The sequence below is a fragment of the Haliotis asinina genome, chromosome 2 (assembly GCF_037392515.1).
Source record: "Haliotis asinina isolate JCU_RB_2024 chromosome 2, JCU_Hal_asi_v2, whole genome shotgun sequence".
NCBI lineage: Eukaryota > Metazoa > Mollusca > Gastropoda > Lepetellida > Haliotidae > Haliotis > Haliotis asinina.
The window spans coordinates 13839684-13862633 of record NC_090281.1 but is presented as its reverse complement, the minus strand read 5'-3'; the positions used below and the strand labels follow the sequence as shown (position 1 = coordinate 13862633).

Here is a 22950-nt window from a genome sequence, read left to right as displayed (position 1 = left end):
CTGCAAGGGACTGGTTATCACTTTTGCATGTTTAAGAAACTACTTAAACCACAATGTCGGTTTATGTATATATTACAGCATTGTTAGCCTTAATTTTATCAGCAACAAAAAATAATTTATACAAAAAGCATGTCACTGTTTATTTGCTATGAAATTAAGAGCAACTTGCTTCTAAATTGAAAATAACGAATTCCTTGCTGCTACGTATTGAAAATAGTTTGGTATCTACTAATACAAGGCAACTTCCGGGTCCACGTTTCCGTTTCCGAAATTGTGGATGCAGGTAAACTTGTAAACGAACACAGTAATTTGAATTCATTTCCTGTTTAATCAGAAAAGGATTAATGTTCAGTTGTCAAGTCGAGCTGGCATAATGTGTATTGCAACAGGAAAATCTGTCTTTGTATATCGGAACTGAATTGTAAACTCTAAACACTAAAACCGTCCTGAGATTAACTCTCTGGCAAGACGTTCTGATGAAATCGATCACCAGACCACTGACCGGTTTTCTTGGGGAAGACTGAAAATGACGTTTTGAGCAGATTAACCCCATCCCCCTGATGTTATACATGTTGTACATGTATATGTGGTTTAAATATGTTTATTTCATAAAAAGGCAAAGAAAGAATTTTCCTGAACTGGATTGGTCATCAAGCTTTAGAATCTGTATGAAGACCATATGTCTACTGATAAGTGAAGTATATATCCTAATCTAACCGAGAACCACCATGTCTTCACTGGCTTCACAAATATACCCTAGTTTGACAGTGTTAGCAAAAGGAGCCAGGACAAGTCTATTCACAGTGGACGACTTTAATAATACACATACAACTTCAATTTCTGGATTCCCTAAACATTTCTTAGCTTTGAGGAGAGACCATCCCAAAGTGAGCTGAAATCCATGTGCTGGTGACTTCAACGATTGTATTGCTCATGGTATATTTGGGGAGCAGGCATGCAATTGAAGCGTGTCCTCCCATTTGTGAGAACTCCCAGGTGTGAGACACATTAATTCATGGTTGAGTGCAGAAAGGTGATGTTTCCACATCCTTACCTTGAAAGTGGGAACAGCCCTGTTGCTGAAGAGTACCCACATGAGACATCGTTCGTTAAAGAAATATTAAAGCAGAGGACATTGTGCGTTAAAGATCATTTACTGTTTCCAGTAAAGAACATTGATATAGACAGAAATAATGTAGTAGATTATCAGAGACATGGGAGTTTTGGGACAGCCAGGTCGACATCAATACTTGCTGAAGGTCTGACATATAACAGTGATCTAAAAGAGTAGACAAAGGTTAATAAAAACATTTATATTAATTTTAGTTAAAATAGTTACTGCAATCAGATTCTATGAATTACAGTGAATTAGGTTGATATCCAATCAGTGTATCCGTAAAAATAAGTATTATATCAAAGTGGATTAAAATGATATGTTGTAATGGCAAATTAAATACTATTTTTTCATAATGTTATATACAATTTTTTTCTTCAAATGCTGAATTTAATTTTCCTTTAATTTCATTTACTTTTCATTGTTGTCACGTGTCAGGCACATCGTATCCTACAGGATACTGGATTGTGTTATATTTTGATTGTTTAGGTTAAAAATAATGTATAATTTATTTTCATTGATCAGTTTAAGCAGTTTTGGAGATTACTTACATTAAATTCCATTCAGTACTTCAATTTTTGCCAGTACTCTTATGTTGAAAAAATAAGGTGTAGGTACTTCTCATGTTTACAAATTATCTGGAGCCCTGGTTATTGCTACATGATATATAAGCATTTTTAGAAACTTGTTTGTTACATTTGCCTTACTACTTTAGAATCTGGTTAACTGAACTGAAAACTTCAAAGTACTCGTTGCCCATTGAAACAGGACGTTGTTACAACAATAAAAGATGCAACAGAATCTACCAATTTTATACATTGTCTGTCCGTGATATACTTCACTTTTAATAATTCTGTACAGCAGCACTAAATGCCCTAAGACATCAGTTTCTTTCCCAATATTTCTGTAAACATCCTTATATTGAATAATGTGTTCATCTACTGAAATGTCATTATTATTCACCATTTAACTCAAAAACTTGATAAACCTCGACGGTGTCCAATGTTTTATTATGTATCAGTATGTCATATGTTCTCTGTGTCACTATGTGATTTTGAGAATAAAATGTCTGTTCTGTTTTATTCATGCGGTTCAGTAGCCAAACCCTAATCAGCTAGGGTTAATCCATTCTATCAGATATGGTGTGTTTTCTTTGTTAATTACCTAGTCCACTGTCTCACAGCTTGGAGTCTCACAACTGGCAGTTCTCATAAATGGGAGTAGACCGATTGAAGTACACATCAGTAGGGTGGATGCCTAATGGCTATCATGTGAGGTTTTATTGATTATGGAATTCCGGAATTTAGGTTATATAAGAAGCAAACTTAAACCTGAATAATATTTACCTGAGATCACTAATACCACTTGGATGCAAAATTAATTATATATAACTAAAAATAGTATATGAGAATTTAGTAAGATCAGTTGTCTGCATATGACAGGCAATATGTACACAAGAAGCTGTGTGATCACAACACTCCCTCGCAAGGCAGAGCAAAGAGCATGGCTCATCGTTGAATCTGAAGATTCCCAGAAGTGGAGAGCGACAACAATTTCACAGATACAATTTCATCAACACTAGTTTTGTAGGAAACTCCAGATATTTTTGTGTGAAATAGATGAATATCTGCTTTTTCAGGCATGGTTAGTAAAATATAAACTTTAGATGATATCAAAGATGAAAATTACATTTTTATCTTGCATGATCAAAACCCCTGACTCCTGGATATGTGGTATCTGCTTTGAGGGAGTGTCATACTGCCTTTTATAGCAATATTACCACAGTATTCTGGAGATGGACACCAGTAGTGGGCTTCATTCATTGTTCCTATGTCGTGAATTAAACATGGGTTTGCAGCATAGTGGGCGAATACTTCAATCACTAGGCAATCACTTGAGCAGTGGACACATCCCCTATGCCAGCCTTATGACAGTGACCACTTAAGTGAGACAGCGCCATCTGTGGAATCACATTTACATGTTTCGCAGCAGATGAGTTACCAAGGTGATACACATCCATGGGGCTTAGTATTGTTCTTTCATAAAATATTTTTACAGCCATTTCATGTTGTCTTTACAGACAAATCTGGAAGCACTGAGGACACCACAATGGCAAGTATTACATATTTATATACATCACTTTTATCTTTCAAAATATATTGGGCTTTCTCAGTTCTGTACATTGAATATGTAAGCATGATGCAGTTGTTGTTGTCAGACGTTGATGTTGAGTTATGTTGATGCTGCAGGCTACAGGAGCTGATCAGGTAGCAGGGATGGGAATGGTGGGCCTGGCAGGCTTCATTTTTTCCTATTACACACTGTGGGTCATAGTGCTGGTAAGTGGAAATGAAATTACTCTACTTGATAAATATATTCTATCCATCCAAAGTTTAGACTCGCGAGCATAAATGCAGCCACTTACTTCAGTCAACTGTTCCAAACTAGATTTTGAAAAACATCCCACACTGTTTAAGGTGCTGTTTTCACATCAACTCATGTATTGTAAAACAACTTTGTGACATTAAAAATAATTTTGTCATCAGCTCAATGCATCGTGAAATTCAGTGAAAACTGTCATGTTCTTAACAAAAGTTTACATCAAAGTTCATTTGCATAATATTTTCACACGCTTTTCAGTAATTTGAGGGTGGAAAATATCTGATAAGGATTTGACAGAATAAAACATGTACTTGTCATGACTATATGATAAAGATGAAAAAATGAACAACAATGTTTTTAAAAAGCTCAAAAGTTAAATTTGCTTGCAAATGGGCCGGTCGAACAGTGGCCCATGGATGAGAATGTTTATTTATGCTCAGAATTCATATTTTGGATATTGTTAATGAATAAAGGTATGTTTAAGGTATTTTGACACAAAATTCAACTCATTTTGACTTGATTTGGTTAATTTAGTACAATATTAAAAAATCTTGCAAAATCAGACATGTTTCTAACTTGGGCAAAGCCTGACACATGTGAACTCTGCAGGTGTACCTATTCAGGTTTGTCTGTCTGTGTTTGTTTGTTAGGGATTGTACTGGCTTTTTACAATAAGTTGTATTATAATAGACATCATGTCAAATTGATTAAAAAATACAAAGAAGTAATTCCACATAAATTAACAAGTATTTTCCTTTGATTATGTAACTACTCACAATATGGCAATGCTATATTTGATACCATGCTGATTCTAACCGTTCCACCTTTTTATCTGAGGCGTGCAGATTTTTGGTACTTTTTAGCATTTCCTTTACTTGTTTGCGATTGATTTTTTGTGTTTTTTTATTGCTGGCAGCCTGCTGAGTGAGTCTGTTATAATAGTTGTATTTTTATTGTGTTGTTTGACAAGCAGGATTTGGAGGGGTATTATCATACCAGTATATGTTATCATACATGAGTTGATAGTAATGAATACTTGAAGGGTATTTTGTAATATACAAACCTATACTGATTCCTGCCATCGCCACTCTCAGGGAGTCAAATCATTGAGATCGTTGCAGTCCTCATGTACATCCTGTATATATGAGTGATTTTTTTTAATGTTGTGTATTATTGCTAAACACACACTGAAATGAAATGAAGAATCCAATTGCCTCTTCTCTGTTTTTAATTTTTGCAAATGTATTTGATGTATGCAGAGTATGATGCTAGAAATGTTTTTTAAAAAGTATAATGTTGGAATTACATCTGGTGGCCAGGCATTTGTTTCGTGGGAGAAGTGCAAAGATAAGAACAGCCAGGTGTGCGACAGACACATGCTAAGAGCCAGCAAAGTTGTTGATTCATTTACCTGTGAGGGGCCGTATCAAAACCAGTGAAAGTAGAAAAGCATGATTTATTTAAAAAAGAAACTTGTTTGGAATGCTACAAGGAGGTTATATGGGCAAAATAAATTCCCTCCTGCAATTTGTATTTTTTTTGGAAAAAAACACATGGAGTCTGAACATTCCCTTGTAACATCCAGACATCAGTTATGGTTAATGCTGCACAAATTTGGGTTTTCTTATGGAAAGGTAGAGGGGAGAATAGACATCTTCTCTGAGAACAATCTGACATTATTCGAATGCGAAACAGCTAGTTGTGAGCAACTGGGCAAAACTGTAATAAAGGTTTGCAACATTTCTGTTTACGGTTTTCTGTTATGAAACATGGGTGAATGCCAGTCACACCATACGTACCCAGTGGGTTGCCAGCACAGCAACAGAAACATCCACACAAAAACTCCTATTTGGCCAGGCTGAGCATGTGATTCTGTTGCAAAGAGGATGTAAAAGTCAGGGTTTTTTGCCTCGTTGTTCACTTGTAGTTAGAGCAAAATCTTAATACAATCGTGACAATCACATTGAGATGCATGGCTAGTTCCGCCTTGCCTTCTAGTTAGTGTACATGAACAATGCTCTGTAGCACAATGTACAGGACCCTGATACAAAAGCCCAGTCTCAAACAGACTGAAGGGGGATAGGTTGGCATGGTTTCAGAAAAATGATTTGACATTTCCATTAAAGGCACCACCTGTTTTGTATGGAATTATTAAGGCAAACACATGGATTAATAACCATGTGCATAAGGCTGACCAATACTACAAAATGTCATGGTCATGAGGTACTTCACTTCCTTCTACCATTGTGACCTTCACCCCATAGAGCGGGTCTGAAGTATCATCTCGTCTGAAATGGGAGTGAGTGAGTGAGTTTAGTTTTATGCCACACTCAGCAATATTCCAGCTATATTGTGGCGGTCAGTAAATAATCGAGTCTGGGCAACACAATCCAGTGATCAACAACATGAGCATCGATCTGCACTATTGGGAACCGGATGACATGTGTCAACCAAGTCAACGAGCCTGACCACCCGACCCCGTTAGTTGCCTCTTACGACAAACATAGTCGCCTTTTATGGCAAGCATGGGTTGCTGAAGGCCTATTCTACCCCGGGACCTTCACGGGTCTCTGAAATTGGAAGAAATAACACCAACTTCAAAGTTGGTCGCATACAGTAGTCCATCAACACCATGAAATTACGGGTTAGAATGTACCTTCAGTGCCCCATATACCATCTGTTATACCATCTGTGTTTGCGCTTTCGCCAAACAAGCAGGAGGTGACGTACAGGGAAGTGTTTTCCCGATTGAAGACCTGAGGGATTGTATTGTTTCATTCTTGCTGGACTGTGAAAACTATCTGGAATGCAGCTGCGACACAGTTTCCGAATGTTCACATCAAAAAATGTTTTTACCATTTGAGCCAAAATGCCTACAGCAGATATGGAGTTCAAGTCTGCAAGCAGACTATTCAACATCAACCGAGGTTGTTAACACATTTGAGGTGGTGGCAGAGCATCTGCCTGAAGAACTACAGCCCGTGATAGACTACTTTGAGGACACCTTCATTGTCCGTTCACAGCACCAAATTCGACATCCTCCACTATTCCCCACTGCATCCTGGAACTAACACCAGAGGACACTGGACGACCTGCCCAGAACTAATAACCATCTGGAGGGGGGGCATTGCCTCCTGTTGACCAATATGTCAGGCTGTCATCTGGGGGTTCCTGGATGTTCTCCGATGAGAGCAGGCCCTCAACGACAAGGTCATAACCCGGATGCTATTCCCCGGATGATGGGAATTGTCCTAGGTGGGAATTGCCCGGGTGGCATTTGTCCTGGTGGCAATTCTCCTAGACCCGTCATCAGTTCTCAATCACACAGATCAGTGCTCATGATGTTGATCACTGGATTGTCTGGCCAAGGCTTGGCTAAGTACAGACTGCCACCATATAGCTGAAATAGTGCAGAGCATATTTTGTAGAATTGAACCTCGTACAATGATATGAGAAGGGGAATTTGTTTGTGTATGTCTCATATCTTACATAAAAAGAATACATGCATATGCTGACAAAATAAAAATGGTGATAAAATGTATTAATGTACAAGCAATAAAAATACATGAAATGTTGCAATGCATGCTGTGGATTCACACCTGCTTTCTTTCAACATATATCTTTATGACACAGTTAAACAATCAGTACGTGTTTGTTCGACATGACACCTTTGATTAACCTTATTAGATAGAAATTACACCAAATATTAAGTGTAACCAGTAAGTATTTACAAAGAAAAGAAACAGAACAATTTCAACATATGTCTTCCACAAGTCACAGTGCCTGAGCGGGCTAAACGAATTTTAACAGAATTTGAATACCATATACTGGTAAACACATATAAGGTGATCCATGACCTGACAAATGACCCCAATTTGCATACTTGGGAACGCCCCACAGAACGATCCACTTGAAACAAGAGGGAGACAGGGTGTCTGATAAATATTGAGAAGTTCATTTTCCCCATGCGTTTCACGCATGAATTGTTATAGCACACTCGATTTGGGAACAGGTACAATCCCAATGAATTGAATCAACACAATATACTGAGCAAATATGTTTAGGACCACCGATCCATTTCACGAAGCAAATGAAATCTTCCTGGTTTTTTTTTAAACAAAATTGTTGAATATCTATAATGCTTGTCAATGCCCCAATCATCTATTTGTGTTCGTCTTAACTAAAGGCTAGCGTGGAAGATCAGTATCTTATGCCTGAAATTGCAGTCTTATCATTCGAAGGAATATGTGGTGTTGTTTTAATGGGTAAAGTTGACTTTTCGTCTGCTAAATATTAAATAGATAATAACTACATATAGTTAATTGTGTTTCATTTAACTTTTTAATATGCTAAAAGTTATCTGTTACTGAATGGTGATGGCTAAATCAGAGTAGCAAGGGGGAAATATTTTTATCCCGTAATTTTGTTCCTATTTCTCTGTACGGGCTGATTTTCGTCCATAATTCCGCTGGTGATCGACCAGGAATACATGTCTTGGAAATTTATATAACCGGTTCCAGAGAAATGGTTAGTATTCAAACAATATTTCCGAATTTCTGTCATATTTTTATTATGGTCACCAAAATTGTGTACAGAAAACTGAAAATACCTTTTGACATTGATAAGTCAGTGAGAAATATCTTTGTACACAAATTTGTCGGTTTGGGGATTACTCAGTACCGGGTTCAGTAGATTTATCAGTGACTAAAAAAATATAAAATACAGACAACTCACCAAAGATTACTCTTTTTTTATGACAAAGTATGGGAACAGTAAAAACCTGATATAGTATGTGTCAATTATTATACAAGACACAACAATGCTGGAAAATTAGGCGGACTTACTGATTTATGCTTTAATTATCACTCTCTGAATCAGTCTCGGTGTCTGAATCACTTGCAAGTCCTAAGTCAATCACTAGACTGTCAATTTCCCTTTCTACTGCGATTTCGCGTGGCCAGTAACCATCTTCAATTGTTTTAACATGTTTACAACATTCCGACCATTCTTTTGCACCGATTGCAGACATCCTGTCATTTATGGCAACTCTTAAGGAACTTTTTGTGAACTGCAAGTTTTGTGAAGCGACATAATTTTTCACATTTGCCCAAATTAACTCAATCGGGTTTAGTTCTGCGTGGTATGGAGGGAGACGTAGTACATCATGACCATGTTGCTTCAACATCGTGTCTACTCTGTAAACAGGGCCCGATTTGTTGGATTTTACAAGAAACAATAGTTCGGCTTATGCATTTTCTCATCAAATGAGATATTGTGCCTTTGTAGCCACGCTTTTATGTCATCTTTTCTGTTGGTGGTTGTCGGACATTTGTCCACTTGCTTGCTATGATATGGTGCATTATCCATAACGATGACAGAGTGCAGTGGAAGGTTTGGGATCAACTTTTCCTGGAGCCATTTGGAAAAATTATCAAAGTTCATCTTGTAATGATAGTCTGCTGATTTTAGTTTGGAATCAAAAAGAAGCAAAGCATTTGGAACAAAACCGTTTTCACCCCCTGCATGAACCACAATAAGCCGAGGTCCGGTGCGAGACGGAGGTTGAACCCCATTTATTACGACTTCACCCTCAAGTTGCCAACACTTTGGGACAATGTGGTGTACATGCAACCATGTTTCATCGATAAAGATGAGTGTTCGATTTTCTTCTCTGTATTTCTTTATTGCACGCAAGTATTGCAAATGCTTGGAAACAATGTCTTTACGCTCCATTAAAAGTTTACGGTTTGACTGCGTTTTTCGCCACCTAAACCCCATGTCTTTGAGATTTTTTCAAAAACTTTCCTTAGAACCCTTGTAGTACAACTGGCACTTTGCCATATCATACATCGTATCCAGAGTGGGTAGTTGTTTTTTACGCCATATAAACTTTGTACAAATAGACGTTCTGCACACCGGTCGAAATCATCAAGTTTGTAACTGCAAGTTTTAGGTTTGTGCAACTTGGTGGGACTGATAAATGTAGGTCCACTCGCACTCCTACCACCTTCTGCCTTAATGCGCTTTAAAGTTGCCGTTGAGAGTCCAGTAGCAAGGCTACTTTGTAAAAGAGAATCTGCTTTGGTTGCACAATTTTTGTCCATATACATGATAACATTGTATGCTATCTCCCTTGCCTGTGAATGAACTATTTGCCCATGTTTTCCTAACTTGGACATTTTTTACTACAAGTGAAATCTGTTTAACAGTATTGTGACAGGTGTAAAACAGCAGCAAGACAAGTGTTAATCAGTAGCGGTGTTGATTTCATGTTACGGTTAGCATGTATTGCACGTGCATAATCGTCAAGCTACCTATGCTCGCCCAATTCGTTGTACCACCTCTCTTGTCACAAATGCGTTTAGTGCGCGGGATCATCTAATATGTGTCTAGCAGTAAATAAAAGACATGTATGACTGAATGTCTGTTTCACATATGTGATTTACTCCCGACCAAACCTGTAGGCGTATGTGACATGATAACTGATATTATATTCATACCTCATACCCGTGAAGGTCTGGGGTAGAAAAGGTCTTCAGCAACCCGTGCTTGCTATAAAAGGCGACTATGCTTGCCATAAGAGGTGACTAAGAGGATCGGGTGGTCAGGCTTACTGACTTGGTTGACACGTTATCGGTTTCCAGTTTTGCAGATCGATGTACTTACTCAACATTACAGTATTGTACATTACATTTCATCTCAAAGGTACAAACTGTGTTGGGTTTGTTACATGTTGTGAGAATTAATGGAGAAGAGACAGAACGACACAGCTACTTGTGAGCTTAGCCCACTCCAATGAGATGCCACATTTCAGTGGTTACAGGTATTAGGCATATTGGGCTCTGCTAATTAGATGATTTGGAGGAAGGTAAGGCAGGACAATTTAGCGATGTGCAAGCCTACCGAAGAAAGCTTTCCCACTGTTTCAAGAAACGCAGAAAGCCCACATTAATCATGGAAATAGCAACGTAAACATATTAGCTTGCTACTGAAACAGTAAAAGCGGCAATGAAAAACTATGAAACAGCAACATTTTTACATAAGCGAACTTTGACCTCTGCTGTGCATGTGCAGTATGTTCAGCACTTTTGTCGAATTTACGAGCAGCCGCGTGTTGCCTTGCATAGAAAATGTGTTGAAAATGTTGAAATAATTACTATCAGTCATTCCATACAAATAGAAAGTAAACTAAACAAGTGTGCACACAAGCATGATAATAATCACTGCCAAATAACACAACAGAAATACATGTACTTGGAAAAGGGAATGTAACTTTTGTTCACTGTGGACAATATCAACATGGGGCTAAAACCTCCTCCATGTGCACATGCACAACATCGAAGCTGCAGGCTCCAATTTTTGCGATTTTAAAGTTGCTGGTTTTACAGTGTGGTACATGCCACGCACACAGTTTCCCTCCACACAACTACCCTGTGTGGCCGTTGTGAGGGACCCAAGTGAGAAACCACCTCTAAATTAGTTGAAATATGTCTAGATGATTTACTTGTCATGATACTTATGCACATACTTTCATTGATTTACAACCTCTTAGGTATTACAAAAACATGAATTCAAATCACCCCAGTGTGTTTAGTAACACTCGAAATTAGTCAAAATGAGTCAAAATGATTTTTGTGCCGTGATACTTATGAACATACTTTCATTCTTACAGCCACTCAGGTATTGACAAAACACACATTTTGAGCAAAAGTAAATATTCTTGCCCATGAACCAAATGTTTTCTGCCCTGATATTGTTCAGAAGACCCTAAATCATTTGAAGTAAGTCCAAATGATTTAGTTTTCGTGACATGATACTTATAAATAAGCATGCTTTTATTTGTTTACAACATCCAAAACATTAAAAAATACCCATGTATTTTGAGAGTTAGTAAATATTCTTGTCCATGGGCCAAATTGTTTTTCGCCATGGACGAGATTTTTTAATTAAAGCTCTAAATTAATCAAATACAGTAAAGTTCACTTATAACGTACGCGCTTACTACGAATTGTCGGTTACAACAAACAAATTCAGAAGTCCCGACTGCTTCCTATGTATTGTTATGAATTAACTACCGTATACATCGAACACTGATAGTACAAATTATCTGTTACAACAAACAAATTGACAGGTCCCTCTGTGCTATTTCATGCGTTGATTGACGTGTTTACAATGAACAGCTGATCCGAATCCACTCGCGTGTCATCTCACGTGTCACCAATTAGCTTGTGAAAACAAACAGGCTTCCTCACATGGGATCAAGGGGATAATAAAATAATCTTATCTGTGAACTTTTATCATTTATTAAATCTTGTTAATCTTGTTAACATTGTCAAGGCATAAATAGCAATCTGGGAAGTCATTCTTTCAAGTCTGTCTTTGATAATATTAATGACTGTGTGCAAGCTCTGAAATCTATTCAAATGTCTGCTCGTGTTCAAACTAAAATTACCGATTTTGTTAAAGATGCGTAATAAAATACATGATCGATGATGAAATGAACGATCCATGACAATTACATGTTCGTTGGTTTTGTCTCATTTTATTTTCTGTGTGAACATGATCTTGTCTGAAACCAGTGACGTGGTGACAATTCTTGGTAATTTCCGAATATTCACGAACATTCCCGAATCGCTTAGAACGAACTTCGCTTACAACGAACTGAAAACAACAGTCCCTTTGAGTTCGTTATAAACGAATATTACTGTAAATCCAAATGATGTAAATTTTATGTCATGATACTTATAAGCATACCTCCAAAACATCTTTTAAAAAAAGATGTATTTTGTGTAAAAGTATATGTACAAAAAACAATTTGGTCCAAGGGGGAGATTTTTTGATAGCGCTTTAACTCTAAGTTAAAATGAGTTGAATTTTGTGTCATGACAGTTTTAAAAATACATTCATTCATACTCATTTGTTCATTCACAACCTCCAAAACATAAATTCTGAGCAAAACTAAGCATTCTTCTTGGGTGGGCGAGTTTATCTTTTGAGTTTTCGAAAAGATGTATTTTAGCATGTATTAATGACATCTGCATGTTTAATTTTGTCATATCCCCTGTCAGAACGTGGCCAAAGTGCAGAGAGTTTCTTGACTTTTGGGTGTCCAGAATTATATTGAGATACATTTCCATGAACAAAATGTTATTAGGTGGAAAGATAAATGCCTCAAGGTAGCAATCCATAAAAACAGCAAATGAACCACAATGCAAAAATGGGGGTTCAAAAGCACATTCACATGGCTAGTAGCAAGTGTTTTATTTAAGTCTGGCGCTTTCGCCTCACTGCAGTCTCTAAAAGTCAATGAAAGTTCTTGGGAAGATCATTTCATATCAAGAAAGGAAATAGCATTATTTAAACGTTCAGATTATATCGTAAATGGTGCTCCATTTCATGGTAGATATGTTTAATGAGTCATAAATCAGGGGGTCGGAACTCATCAAGAATGTCCTTATTACATTTGAATCTCTGGAATATTTGCTCAGTGTGGTGTTAAACTGCGAAAAAGCATTCAGATACAGCGCTACAGTTTGAGTACCATGACAAATTATAATATGCAAGCCACTTTAGTTAACTAAGAACAGTATGCAAGGTATTACCTACCTATTTTTTAAGTAATTCTTTAGTGTTTTTTGTACTCCCTGATGCATAATTCATTGAGTAAATATGATGTGTATTGCGTAAAATACACACCCTATCTGGAGCACTAGAGAGTGTTTTTACTTGGAACTACTTCTTTCTTTACGTGAAATACATCCTGAGGAAAATAATGAAGTGATAGTTGTTATGTGTAGCATGCATCCCAAAGATAAGCAGATACCTGTCTTCACCCAGGGGCGAGGTAGCCTAGTGGTTAAAGTGTTCCCTTGTCACGCCAAAGACCTGGGTTCGATTCCCAACATGGGTACAATGTGTGAAGCCTATTTCTAGTGTCCCCCACCCTTATCTCACTGGAATATTTCTAAAAGCAACAGAAGACTAGACTCACTCACTCCAGGGCAGTTCTGTTGTAACAATGGGATATCAGCCATTTGCAAAATATCATCTTGGTATCTCATAGTGTTCAAGTTTTCCTCAGTCAATCCTTGCTGCAGCTGGTGTGACACGTTTGTGTTCTTTCCATAATTTGAACACACTCTACCACTGGTACAAATGAAAAAAAACCCATGAAGATCCGGTTTAGAATTGATCTTCAGTAGCCCATGCATGTTGTCAGGCCAAGTAATGTGAATGGGTGTTCAGGCTCACTGTCTTGGCCGACACGTATTCGTATCCCAATTATATAGAGCGCTGCTCATGCTGTTGATCACTGGATTGTCTGGTCCAGACTCGATTGCTTACAGACCGCTGCCATATGGTTGGAATGTTGCTGAATGTGGTGTGAAACTAAATTCACTCACTCAAACCCAAAACATTATGCACAAGATTATCAGTAAAACACTGTCAGAGGTTTTGCCTCTGAGTAAACATTAATGTATTTTTCTGCTCCGTTTTCATGTATTTCATTACTATTCAGTTTTGTGTTAATTTCAACCTGTTTTATTATTATTATTTTTTTTTTCTCCAGCCATTTGTAGAGCCAGATCAGTGGCTTCACCAGTTCTTCCCAGACAGGTTCTACGCCATCGCTGTTCCCCTTGTTGCTGGGGTACTGGGTTTAGTTTTCATTGGTAAGTTCTGATTTTCATTATATCACAGACACTGGAGTGGTCAAGAGTTTGAAGTGCTTTGTCATCACTTTACAACCTAACCTGTGAAGGTTTGAGTTCGAATATTGGCTTCCAGTAACCCATGCTTGTCATAAAAGGCGATTAACGGGAGCGGGTCGACACATGTCATTGGTTCCAAACTGCACAGATTGTCTGATCCAGACATAGTTGTTTACTTACAGACCACTGCTGTATAGCTGGAATATTGCTGTGTGCGATGTAAAACAAAAGTCACTCGCTTCAAAACCTGGGTTTGATTCCCAAGAAAGGCACTATATATGAAACCTCTCCTGGTGATGCATGCTGGGATGAGGCTTGGGAATTGCTAAAGGTTGAGTAGCATCTGGTGCCCTCTCTCAGAAAGTATTCTTTTCAGAGGCAAAAGTACTCTCAGTGAATAAAAGGTTGTTGAGTGATGAAACCTGTGATTGTACCTGTGATCTGTACTACAAAACCGCTGATGATGTCAGTCCTTATGTATGGAGTGCCCTGGAGATGTCACCTGGCCATATTTAGGATTAAAGCTGTTATACTGCCATACTCATCCAGTGGCTTATCTTGTGACCTTGTTGATATCAAGCACTTGAATTAACATTAATGTAGATTAACTGTTACCCTGCAACACTGCAGTATCTCTGAGATGAAAGCATAAATACCTATGTCATCCTGTCAACACCAAAAGGAACAGAGATTGAAATTTCAATGCTCACTGATCCATCTGCGAGTGTAGTACAATGATTTTGCACCTGTCATCCATCTGTGTAATACCTTGCAGCAAACAGCTACAAACAAAATTGTTAACAAAAATATCTTTCTCATAATGGTTTCTTTGCTCCTTTCAGGTTTATTTATGGTGATTGTAACAATAAAGAAGAATGCCAAGAAAGTCAAGAAAAGTTGATCCTATGATATTGTCTTGTAATAAAATTTCTTGTTATGCCATTTTTCTCGTGTTCATATATCTTTGGATCCACATTCATGGGGACTACAGAATGAATCAGTTCCCAGCAACCTGTGCCAACTGTTAGTTATTTTATAACTCAGCAATGTTCCAGCTATAGGACAGTGGTAAGTAATGGCTTCTTGATCAGACAATCCAGTGATCAGCATCATGAGCCTTGATCTACACATATGATGTGTCAACCAAGTCAGCAAGCCTATGGGAATACCAATTCTAACCCGTATCTTCGAGAGTATTGTTGATTGTAAGACATCAGATCGTGGCCTTCTTGATTGTGTGTCATCATGCCCCATTGAAATATATAATTGCTCAAATTATTAGTCAATGGATTTCCCATTTCAGACTCTAATATTTACGGAAGTGGTGTGTCGGTAAATTGAAATAATCAAAGATTGGTCGCAGTGACCTGACCATCTTCTACTAGGGTTTGTTAGACTCAATATGGCAGTGTAACAAATGATACTGAGCCCAAGTTTACTTAGACTGCTACTTTCTCAATACGACACTCTTTTTTTTAAAAATTCTTTTCAAGATCATGCCCAACTCCTCTTCAAGATTTGTGAACACTTACACAAACTCACATCTATGGGCAGATTTTATATACAAGGAAATTACAATCACGCATGTTTCATCAGCTTGGTGGGTGACGGGAGAGAGATGAGGTTGGAGATCTGCTGCATGGAGTTTTGGGTGTTCAGACCCTTGAAAGATTCCTTGTCTGAAACAATCAAACAAGTCGATTAAAACCAATCCCATTCACTGCTTTATGTATTCATTAGCATTGGCTAAGATAAGCAGCATATCTGTGTAAAATATACATAGAAAATTTCTAATTACACATTGCAAAATCATTGTGAACCAGTGATGCATTTAAAATGTTGGATACAGAATAAATTTATCAAAGTCATTTGCGTGATGAAAACGACATTGGTTGCTATCATGTTGTACTGTTAGTATGGGACAAGTGTTGTTTATGAAATCATTTCTATTATGAAAATATGATTTTGATTAGGTATGACATAAGACAGTATATACCTTCTTAGTAAACCTACTAAATGACATATACTTGGCAAAGTAAAACCACCAAAATGCCCACATATTTGAAAGGAGTGGGTAATGGACAATGAAGTACCCACTCAACATGAGTTAAATTTCATCTGGAGCTCTGGAATAGTGTGGATTTGTAAACAGCCACGCCCACAAGCTTTCACCTGATACTAGAGTGGATGAGGCATATGCTGCATTATTGTGCCTGTCAATGATTTTGAAAATGTGATGTTTACAAAACAGTTTGTGAAATCACTATTGTCAAGTTATTCATAGGTAAAATTTCACTGTTATTTTAGGCTATTTTAGGTATAAATGAAAAACAAGCATCCACTGCAGTAACCAGCTATGCAGAATCTACTGAAGCTAATTGTTGAATAGCTTACACAAAAGTTGTGTTTGTTTTTCCTCTACAGCATCAGCTAGCTTGTTGGCTCTCTCAAGCAGGTGAACATTCTTACAGTAGACCTCCATCTGAAACACAACTAGCTGGAATTACTCACATGTTTTAGTCAGTATGAATAAATTAGGAAAATAGTATTTAACATTCTGAGGTTTTGTCCAGATAAGTGGCTCTCAGTCTGCTGTCAATTCCTTCAGACAATTGGCCAAGTCACAAAGTCTAACCATACAGTCCATGTTGTCATTTCTTTTTCGATTTTAACCCCAGACTCCACATATAGTGAAGGGACCTTTTTTAATCCCAGACTCTCCACACATTGAAGGGACCTATTTTAACCCCAGATTCCCCATTGTGGGGACCTATTTTAACCCGTGATTGCTCACACATAGAGGGGACTTATTTTAACCCTAGACTTCCAACATGTTGAAGGCACCTATTTTAACCCCAGTCTCCCCATACATTGCGGGGACCTATTTTAACCCCAGATTCCTCACACATTAAGGAGACTTATTTTAACCCTAGACTTCCAACATGTTGAAGGGACCTAATTTTTTACTTTCCTTACCATAGGTCTATAGCATATTACCTCAAGCTTCACTTAGTAGGAGATCTGACGGGACTGAATTGCTATTCAATCTTGAATGGCTACCTCGCAACTGACAACTGTCATGATATGGAAGTATCTGGTTCTCCGCACTGGTGCGCAGACTCCACAAGAACTTCACTTTTACTTCAAGCGTCATCTGGAGTAGTATAGGGAATGATAGTTCTGGACCACTTTCAAGAAAAGTCTCTACAAAGCCTTATTTACTAAATAAGGCTTTGGTTGGGCCATTAGCTCTTGCTACTATTACCCCTACTACAAAAAAGTTGGCGGTAATTACTGTGCCTTGGTAGGAGGTAACACTGTGCCGTACGGTACGATCAATAATTCTTCTCTTACAAATCCCCTACCCGGCCCATCCCTCAAGTAGTACAAGTTAGGTTCGTCGGCTTTCATATCCACTTTATCTATGTTGTAAGTTTTGACTGACCATATAGGATCGGTGGCTCGCTTACGGCTATCGCCCTCGTGTTCCCCCGGCTGGTATAGATACCTCACTTTGGCGGCCTATGTTATGTTTATATCGATGAAACAGTTTAACGTGAACCGCCTATGATCTCTTTGGTGTTCATAATAAAGGCTTGCTGGGCTTTTTGTATCCCCTGTTCTATGTACTTTTTTTTCTCGTCCTCGCTGATAGCAGACTTACGAGACTTGGATCGAATATCTTGTTTCATTCCGTTATATTTTGTGAGTTCAGAGAGGATTGAACGAAACTCCTCTTCTGAGATCTTACTGTCAGAGAGTGCCGTGGAAATACGCTCACTCACTGTGTTGAGCTTTGCTTCGGCCAGAACCCTGATCTCGTCGTGTTTCAATGCCTTACGATGCAGTCTGCGTGATATCAACTTAAGCGCCAATCCTGCCAACCCTGCCACCCCAGCTGTTATTTCAAAACCTAGCACTATAGGTGCGGCCACGATGGTAGCCAACAACCCAACGCCTGCCGCCCCTAGTCCCATGCTGGTTGCAATAAGGGTAGTGTCAGCCCCGTCCACGATATTGAAAGCTCTATTATACTTTTTATATAGAGCTTTCCGCGTGTCACGGTCTTGTTCTAGTTGACGTTTCACATCACATAACTGCCTCAAGCGGAACCCATCTACGGTTTCCAGCGTCTTCGCTACTTCCTCTACGACTGGGTACAGGCCCATCCTATAATGTATATTTTGAAAAATATTTTAATTGGGTTTCAGTTAATATTTCACGAATGAATTTGAAGCCTACAAGGGATAGATTATAACTAATGCTAAGAGGTGAGAGGTCAATAGACTTTTCTGTTGTAATAAAAACCCCAGGGAGGCTTATTAAGCGGTTTATAGGACCCGTGGTATCCCGTTGTATAACAATACGGCAATATTGACCTACGTGTTCGTCAAACCAGTGTATTGTCAACCCGGGTAAAATTTGTTGTCCTTTCGAGGAGTTTTCATTGTCAAAATACATAAAGAAGACTTCTATGATGATTGTGAAGGAGTAGGATGTTCTATCAAGAACACTCTGGATATAAAGATTACTGTTAAATGTTAATTTATGATCTACTGTTCCAGTACTTAACAAAATTTTTTCTTCCCTAAAATCTATCATAGCTACATTATTCACGTTATTCTCCGTAATGAAATCCCCGGGCCAGTTACCGTTATTCCTAATCTTAGAGATGTACCCCCACTTTTCTTCTTTTAATGTGATATAAGGTGAGGCGATTGTTAAGTTGAGCAGCCATTCAGGCTCTTTTAAATCTGATAACGACACCCGTCTGTACACGTTGTCTTTGAAGTGCAGGATATATAATTCATCTTCCTCACCAGGCTGATCGAATCCCTCCGTATCTCCTAGGTCGTTAAGCGTAGTGTTGGGATGATGACTGGTCATTATTATATTATTACGATATAATTTCCAACTGGTTTTCTGATAATAATTCAGGGGTTAACTTCATACCCATGAAGTGTATGTTGTCAGGCAGGAAGATATTGATTAGTGATATCTTGTTTTCCACGATCACGTTGACCCCCTGCAGACTGGTCTTGGAGTCGACACCCACCCGCACGTAAACGTTGCAAACTTGATACTGGTGTCGTTTCACCCACCCGAGTTTGATCCCCTTCACGATCTCGACCTCATTCACCGATGGTTCCCCTAGGTAGACTTTGATGATCAATGTTGAGTTTGCCGGTAGACTCTCTAGTATCTTGACCACGCCTTCGAATTCAGACACCAACTGCAATTTCACGTTTTGTATGGCTGGTTTACTCGATAGCATGTGGGCTGCTATAGTGTTGACTGGGCTGACGACTATGCTACGTCTCTGAGTTGGGACGTAAGCCACGAGCAGGGTTCCATTGTTCACGACTTTGTTTAGGTGGTTGTCTTTGTTATCCGTGAACACGTAAGGGGAGACGAGTCTAATATTGAGAAACCATTTGTTATCGGGTAACAACACCCACTTGTCATCTTCGGTGAAGACGAGCATATATGGTTTGTTTTTGACGACGGTAGTGCTCTCAACATCGTCTAAGTCGAACAGTTTACCTCCGAACGATGGGTATATTACCCAATTATTATCACCGGTGTTGACAAGGGTGTACTTAGTGTTGACTGTTGCTCTTGTGGTATCTACTATATCACTTAGGGTTCCACCGGAGGGGATTTCAACGCGTTTGTAAATGTTGTTTTTCAGTTGCAAGGCGTACGATTTACCATCTACTCCGGGAGCGTCGAAACCGCGCGTGTCTCCGAGGTCGGAGATCCCGATATTGACGCATTTTTTCACTCCGGGCCCTTGTGCGCTGGTCATGTTACATGAAGTGTTAAGCTGAGGTATCCTATATTTACAGGATTATGATTTATATCTAACACCGATATTGTCAGCTCAGGTATGTTGCCCTGGGTTAATCTCTTATACTGCCGTGGTGAAAACGACTCGGTTCTACCGTCGTTGAATTTCTCAGTTTTCACAGGCACTGCTCTCAGTATAGTGGAAGGGTGACCTCCTTGAATGTTGTACGTTGTGCTCACCTGATCGAGATGAATGTACAGCTCTCGGTACGGTACTAGATCGGGTAACTTCGTGCCTGTGACGGTTGTTGTTGGTTTTATCTCGTCAGGAGACATACCGAGTATCCTCGCTAATGGTCGGCCGAGCCTCAAGGAGGTTCTTCCGTTGTTGATTAACACCACTGTACCGTTTGAGTCGTTCATCTTGAGTTCGGCTCCCAGGGGTTTGAAGACTTCGTCGTTTAGAGAGCACACACTGTAGTAGCCGTCAGTTATCTGACTGCGAGTTCCACTGACGAACAGCTTATTGTTGCTGATATTAATGTTAGTCCATTGCGGTAGGTAGGTGATATCGCAGAGTGCGACTTCGAGTTGACCTGACGTGTTATCGATCGCGTGCGTCAGCTGAACGGCCTCACCGCTCGTTATTCCTGGAAGTGTTATGTACATATTACATATATATTTATTTATATAATAGTTTTAAAATGTATTCCCCTGGTGTGTTTTACCCTAAACTGGACGTAGATTTCTCCCCCATGAAGATCGTGGTTGCTCCTGGGTTGTATTTCAATGCCCAGCTTTTAGATGTGTTCGATAAGTATAAGCTTTCGGTGACTAATATCAAGGCAGTCCACGCGTGGTTCAACAACCCTATGCAGTTCTGGCAGAATCAATTCAACTTTGCCGTGTGGTGCGCTACAACGGGGTGTGGTGTGGCATTGGCCGACACTCAGCGTGGACCGCTGAGTCAGTCTGTGTTCAAGTTCCACGTGTACTACCAGGTCAGACGTATCCTTAAAGAGATCAGTGCCCCCCTCCCACAGGACAAAGCGTGGGACGCAACAAACAACCCGTACGATAGACGGGCCTACGAACGTATTTGCAATGAATTCGAAATAAACCCGAAGACGGATTGGCGTTTGCCGGGGCCGAACCACGGGTTGGGTATTCCTTCTGATGGCGTGCGATCAGTGAAAGAACTCAGTGATCTTGTACTGAAACAAGGTAAACTACGCCAGGACTTTGCTTTGTCGAGTAATGAATGGAGGGATGATCGTATGAACTTTAAAGGTGGTGTTGCTTTCACAGTCCAGAAAGTGGAGCAGTCAACCGCAGACGGGTGGAAAATGTTCATGCTGGACACATCGAAAGGATTCACTCGTGCTGGTACAATACGCTTGAACGACTCGATTCGAACGTACGTGTGGGCGCTGTTGGGTGCGCAGTCGCAAACGCGTTCCAACATCCTCGGTAAGGGAACTGCTTACGAAGCTCAGAAACAGTTCGTTACCAACGTTGAGGATGCTATTAATTCTCCAGTTGATCTCCCGCGGGCCATCGAACGCTACCAAAACGTGTTAGAACACGCCAGATCGAAAGTCAATTACGTGTTCGCCGTGGGGTTGTACATGGCTCCGAGTGATATGCAACTGAGAGTAAAAAAAGTGGTGGGTTATAACAACAAAATAGTCGTAGCCACGAAGGATCAAAAATTGGGTATCAACCCCGATATTAACACCCCCTATATCCAACACATCCCACCACGTGAAAAGGGTATAGTGGCGCCACCCCCGGAGTCTAAAGTTCATGTGCCCCCCACACACCCCCATATACATGTGGGGGTACCCCCCTATCAGCAGCATATTGATAATAAAACGGCCCTGGTGGTTGGTGGGGTAACTTTAGGACTTATTTGGTTAAAGATTTCTTAGCCGCTACGTACACCAGACCCGCCACGGCGACGATGGCTGCCCACAGGTTTTGACTGAGCCACATGGCAGTTTTAGACAGAGCACTCAACAACCACGAGACGATGCTACCCAGGATGCCGGGAAGGGCTTCGGCGGCTTTACCAGCCAGTTTAGCTAGGCCTTCCCCGAGTTTTTTAATCCAGTCTTTAACACCCCCACCGCCACTTGGAGTTCCCCCGCCGGCAGGCCCCACAGGGGTTCCCCCCGTCAGTGACACCACCAGGGTTGATATAATGAAACCCAATGCAGTCAGAATGCTGGCGATGGTGATCCCTTGCTCCCGGAACAATATCCGAATCCTGTCTGCTAACGTGGTGTCTCGGTAGAGGACTTGATTGATGGTTTCCCGTATACGGTTGACCTGGGATCGAAGCTTTTCTTTGAAGGAGGATGCTGTCTCCAGCCAGGTCTGCCTTTCCTCTTCCAAATTACGTATTTGTTTCTCGATGTGGGCTTTCAGAGCCTCGTCATCAGTTTCACCGAGTTTTTTCTTTTCATAGGCGATGTTGTCGTCTATCTCACTCATTTTGGCCGTGCTTTTCGCGAGATGTCCGCGAAGGGTTTGCATCGTCAGATCCAACCCCCGCAGTTCCCGAACGGTAAATTCGAGCCCCGGGAAGGGTTTGTTCTCGTAGTCGGCCAACACCTTTTTAATATCATAAGTCATGTTTTGATCTGATATGGCGTCCCTGATACCTTCCAGACCTTGAACTAACTTCGGAGGATACTGCTTAGGTCGCGCGCCACCGTAATCTGTGAAGCCTAGTTCATCTTGGACCAACTGACTTCCATGTTTACCGGCCAATGTTGATAAAGCAAGCGGTTCTCTAGTGCGTTTATTCATGAGATCGATCTCCGGGCGAGACTTCAAACGCAGCGTGCCATTGCTGAGGGTAAAATCGGAATAGTTCCTTCCCAACGGTTTGAGTTTGGATTTATTTTCAACTGCGTTGTAATAATCGTCGACGGCGCCCTTAAGGAG

General features: G+C 39.8%; 2 protein-coding genes across 4 annotated transcripts in view; one reads left to right on the top strand and one right to left on the bottom strand.

Annotated features, from left to right (window-relative positions):
- The first annotated feature begins 33 nt into the window (after positions 1-33).
- LOC137273276 (dolichol phosphate-mannose biosynthesis regulatory protein-like) lies at positions 34-15150 on the top strand. Of its 2 annotated transcripts, XM_067805821.1 has the most exons (5): positions 34-283; positions 3195-3226; positions 3364-3453; positions 14067-14169; positions 15051-15150. In XM_067805821.1, the coding sequence occupies exons 2-5, from the start codon at positions 3224-3226 to the stop codon at positions 15107-15109; spliced, it is 255 nt and encodes an 84-aa protein (XP_067661922.1). In that variant the 5' UTR covers positions 34-283; positions 3195-3223; the 3' UTR covers positions 15110-15150. The 2 variants fall into 2 exon arrangements, with proteins under 2 accessions (XP_067661922.1, XP_067661921.1); XM_067805820.1 differs by lacking the exon at positions 34-283 and having other exon boundaries at positions 3036-3226.
- Positions 15151-15753: 603 nt separating this feature from the next.
- The window catches only part of LOC137273272 (uncharacterized), a 30837-nt gene continuing 23640 nt past the window's right edge, over positions 15754-22950 (bottom strand). For both annotated transcript variants that reach the window (XM_067805814.1, XM_067805816.1), the window contains exons 9-10: positions 16603-16690; positions 15754-15887 (exon numbers count right to left, since the gene is read on the bottom strand). In XM_067805814.1, the coding sequence (XP_067661915.1) occupies positions 15787-15887; positions 16603-16690 (189 nt within the window). In that variant the 3' untranslated portion in view covers positions 15754-15786. The remainder of the gene's footprint in view (positions 15888-16602; positions 16691-22950) is intronic.

Excerpts from the sequence above, each read along its gene's own strand:
- LOC137273276 (XM_067805820.1), top strand. The coding sequence starts at position 3,107 with ATGAGTTACCAAGGTGATACACATCCATGGGGCTTAGTATTGTTCTTT. Across the intron at positions 3,227-3,363 it reads GCACTGAGGACACCACAATG|GCTACAGGAGCTGATCAGGT; the intron begins GCAAGTATTACA and ends TTGATGCTGCAG. Across the intron at positions 14,170-15,050 it reads ACTGGGTTTAGTTTTCATTG|GTTTATTTATGGTGATTGTA; the intron begins GTAAGTTCTGAT and ends TGCTCCTTTCAG.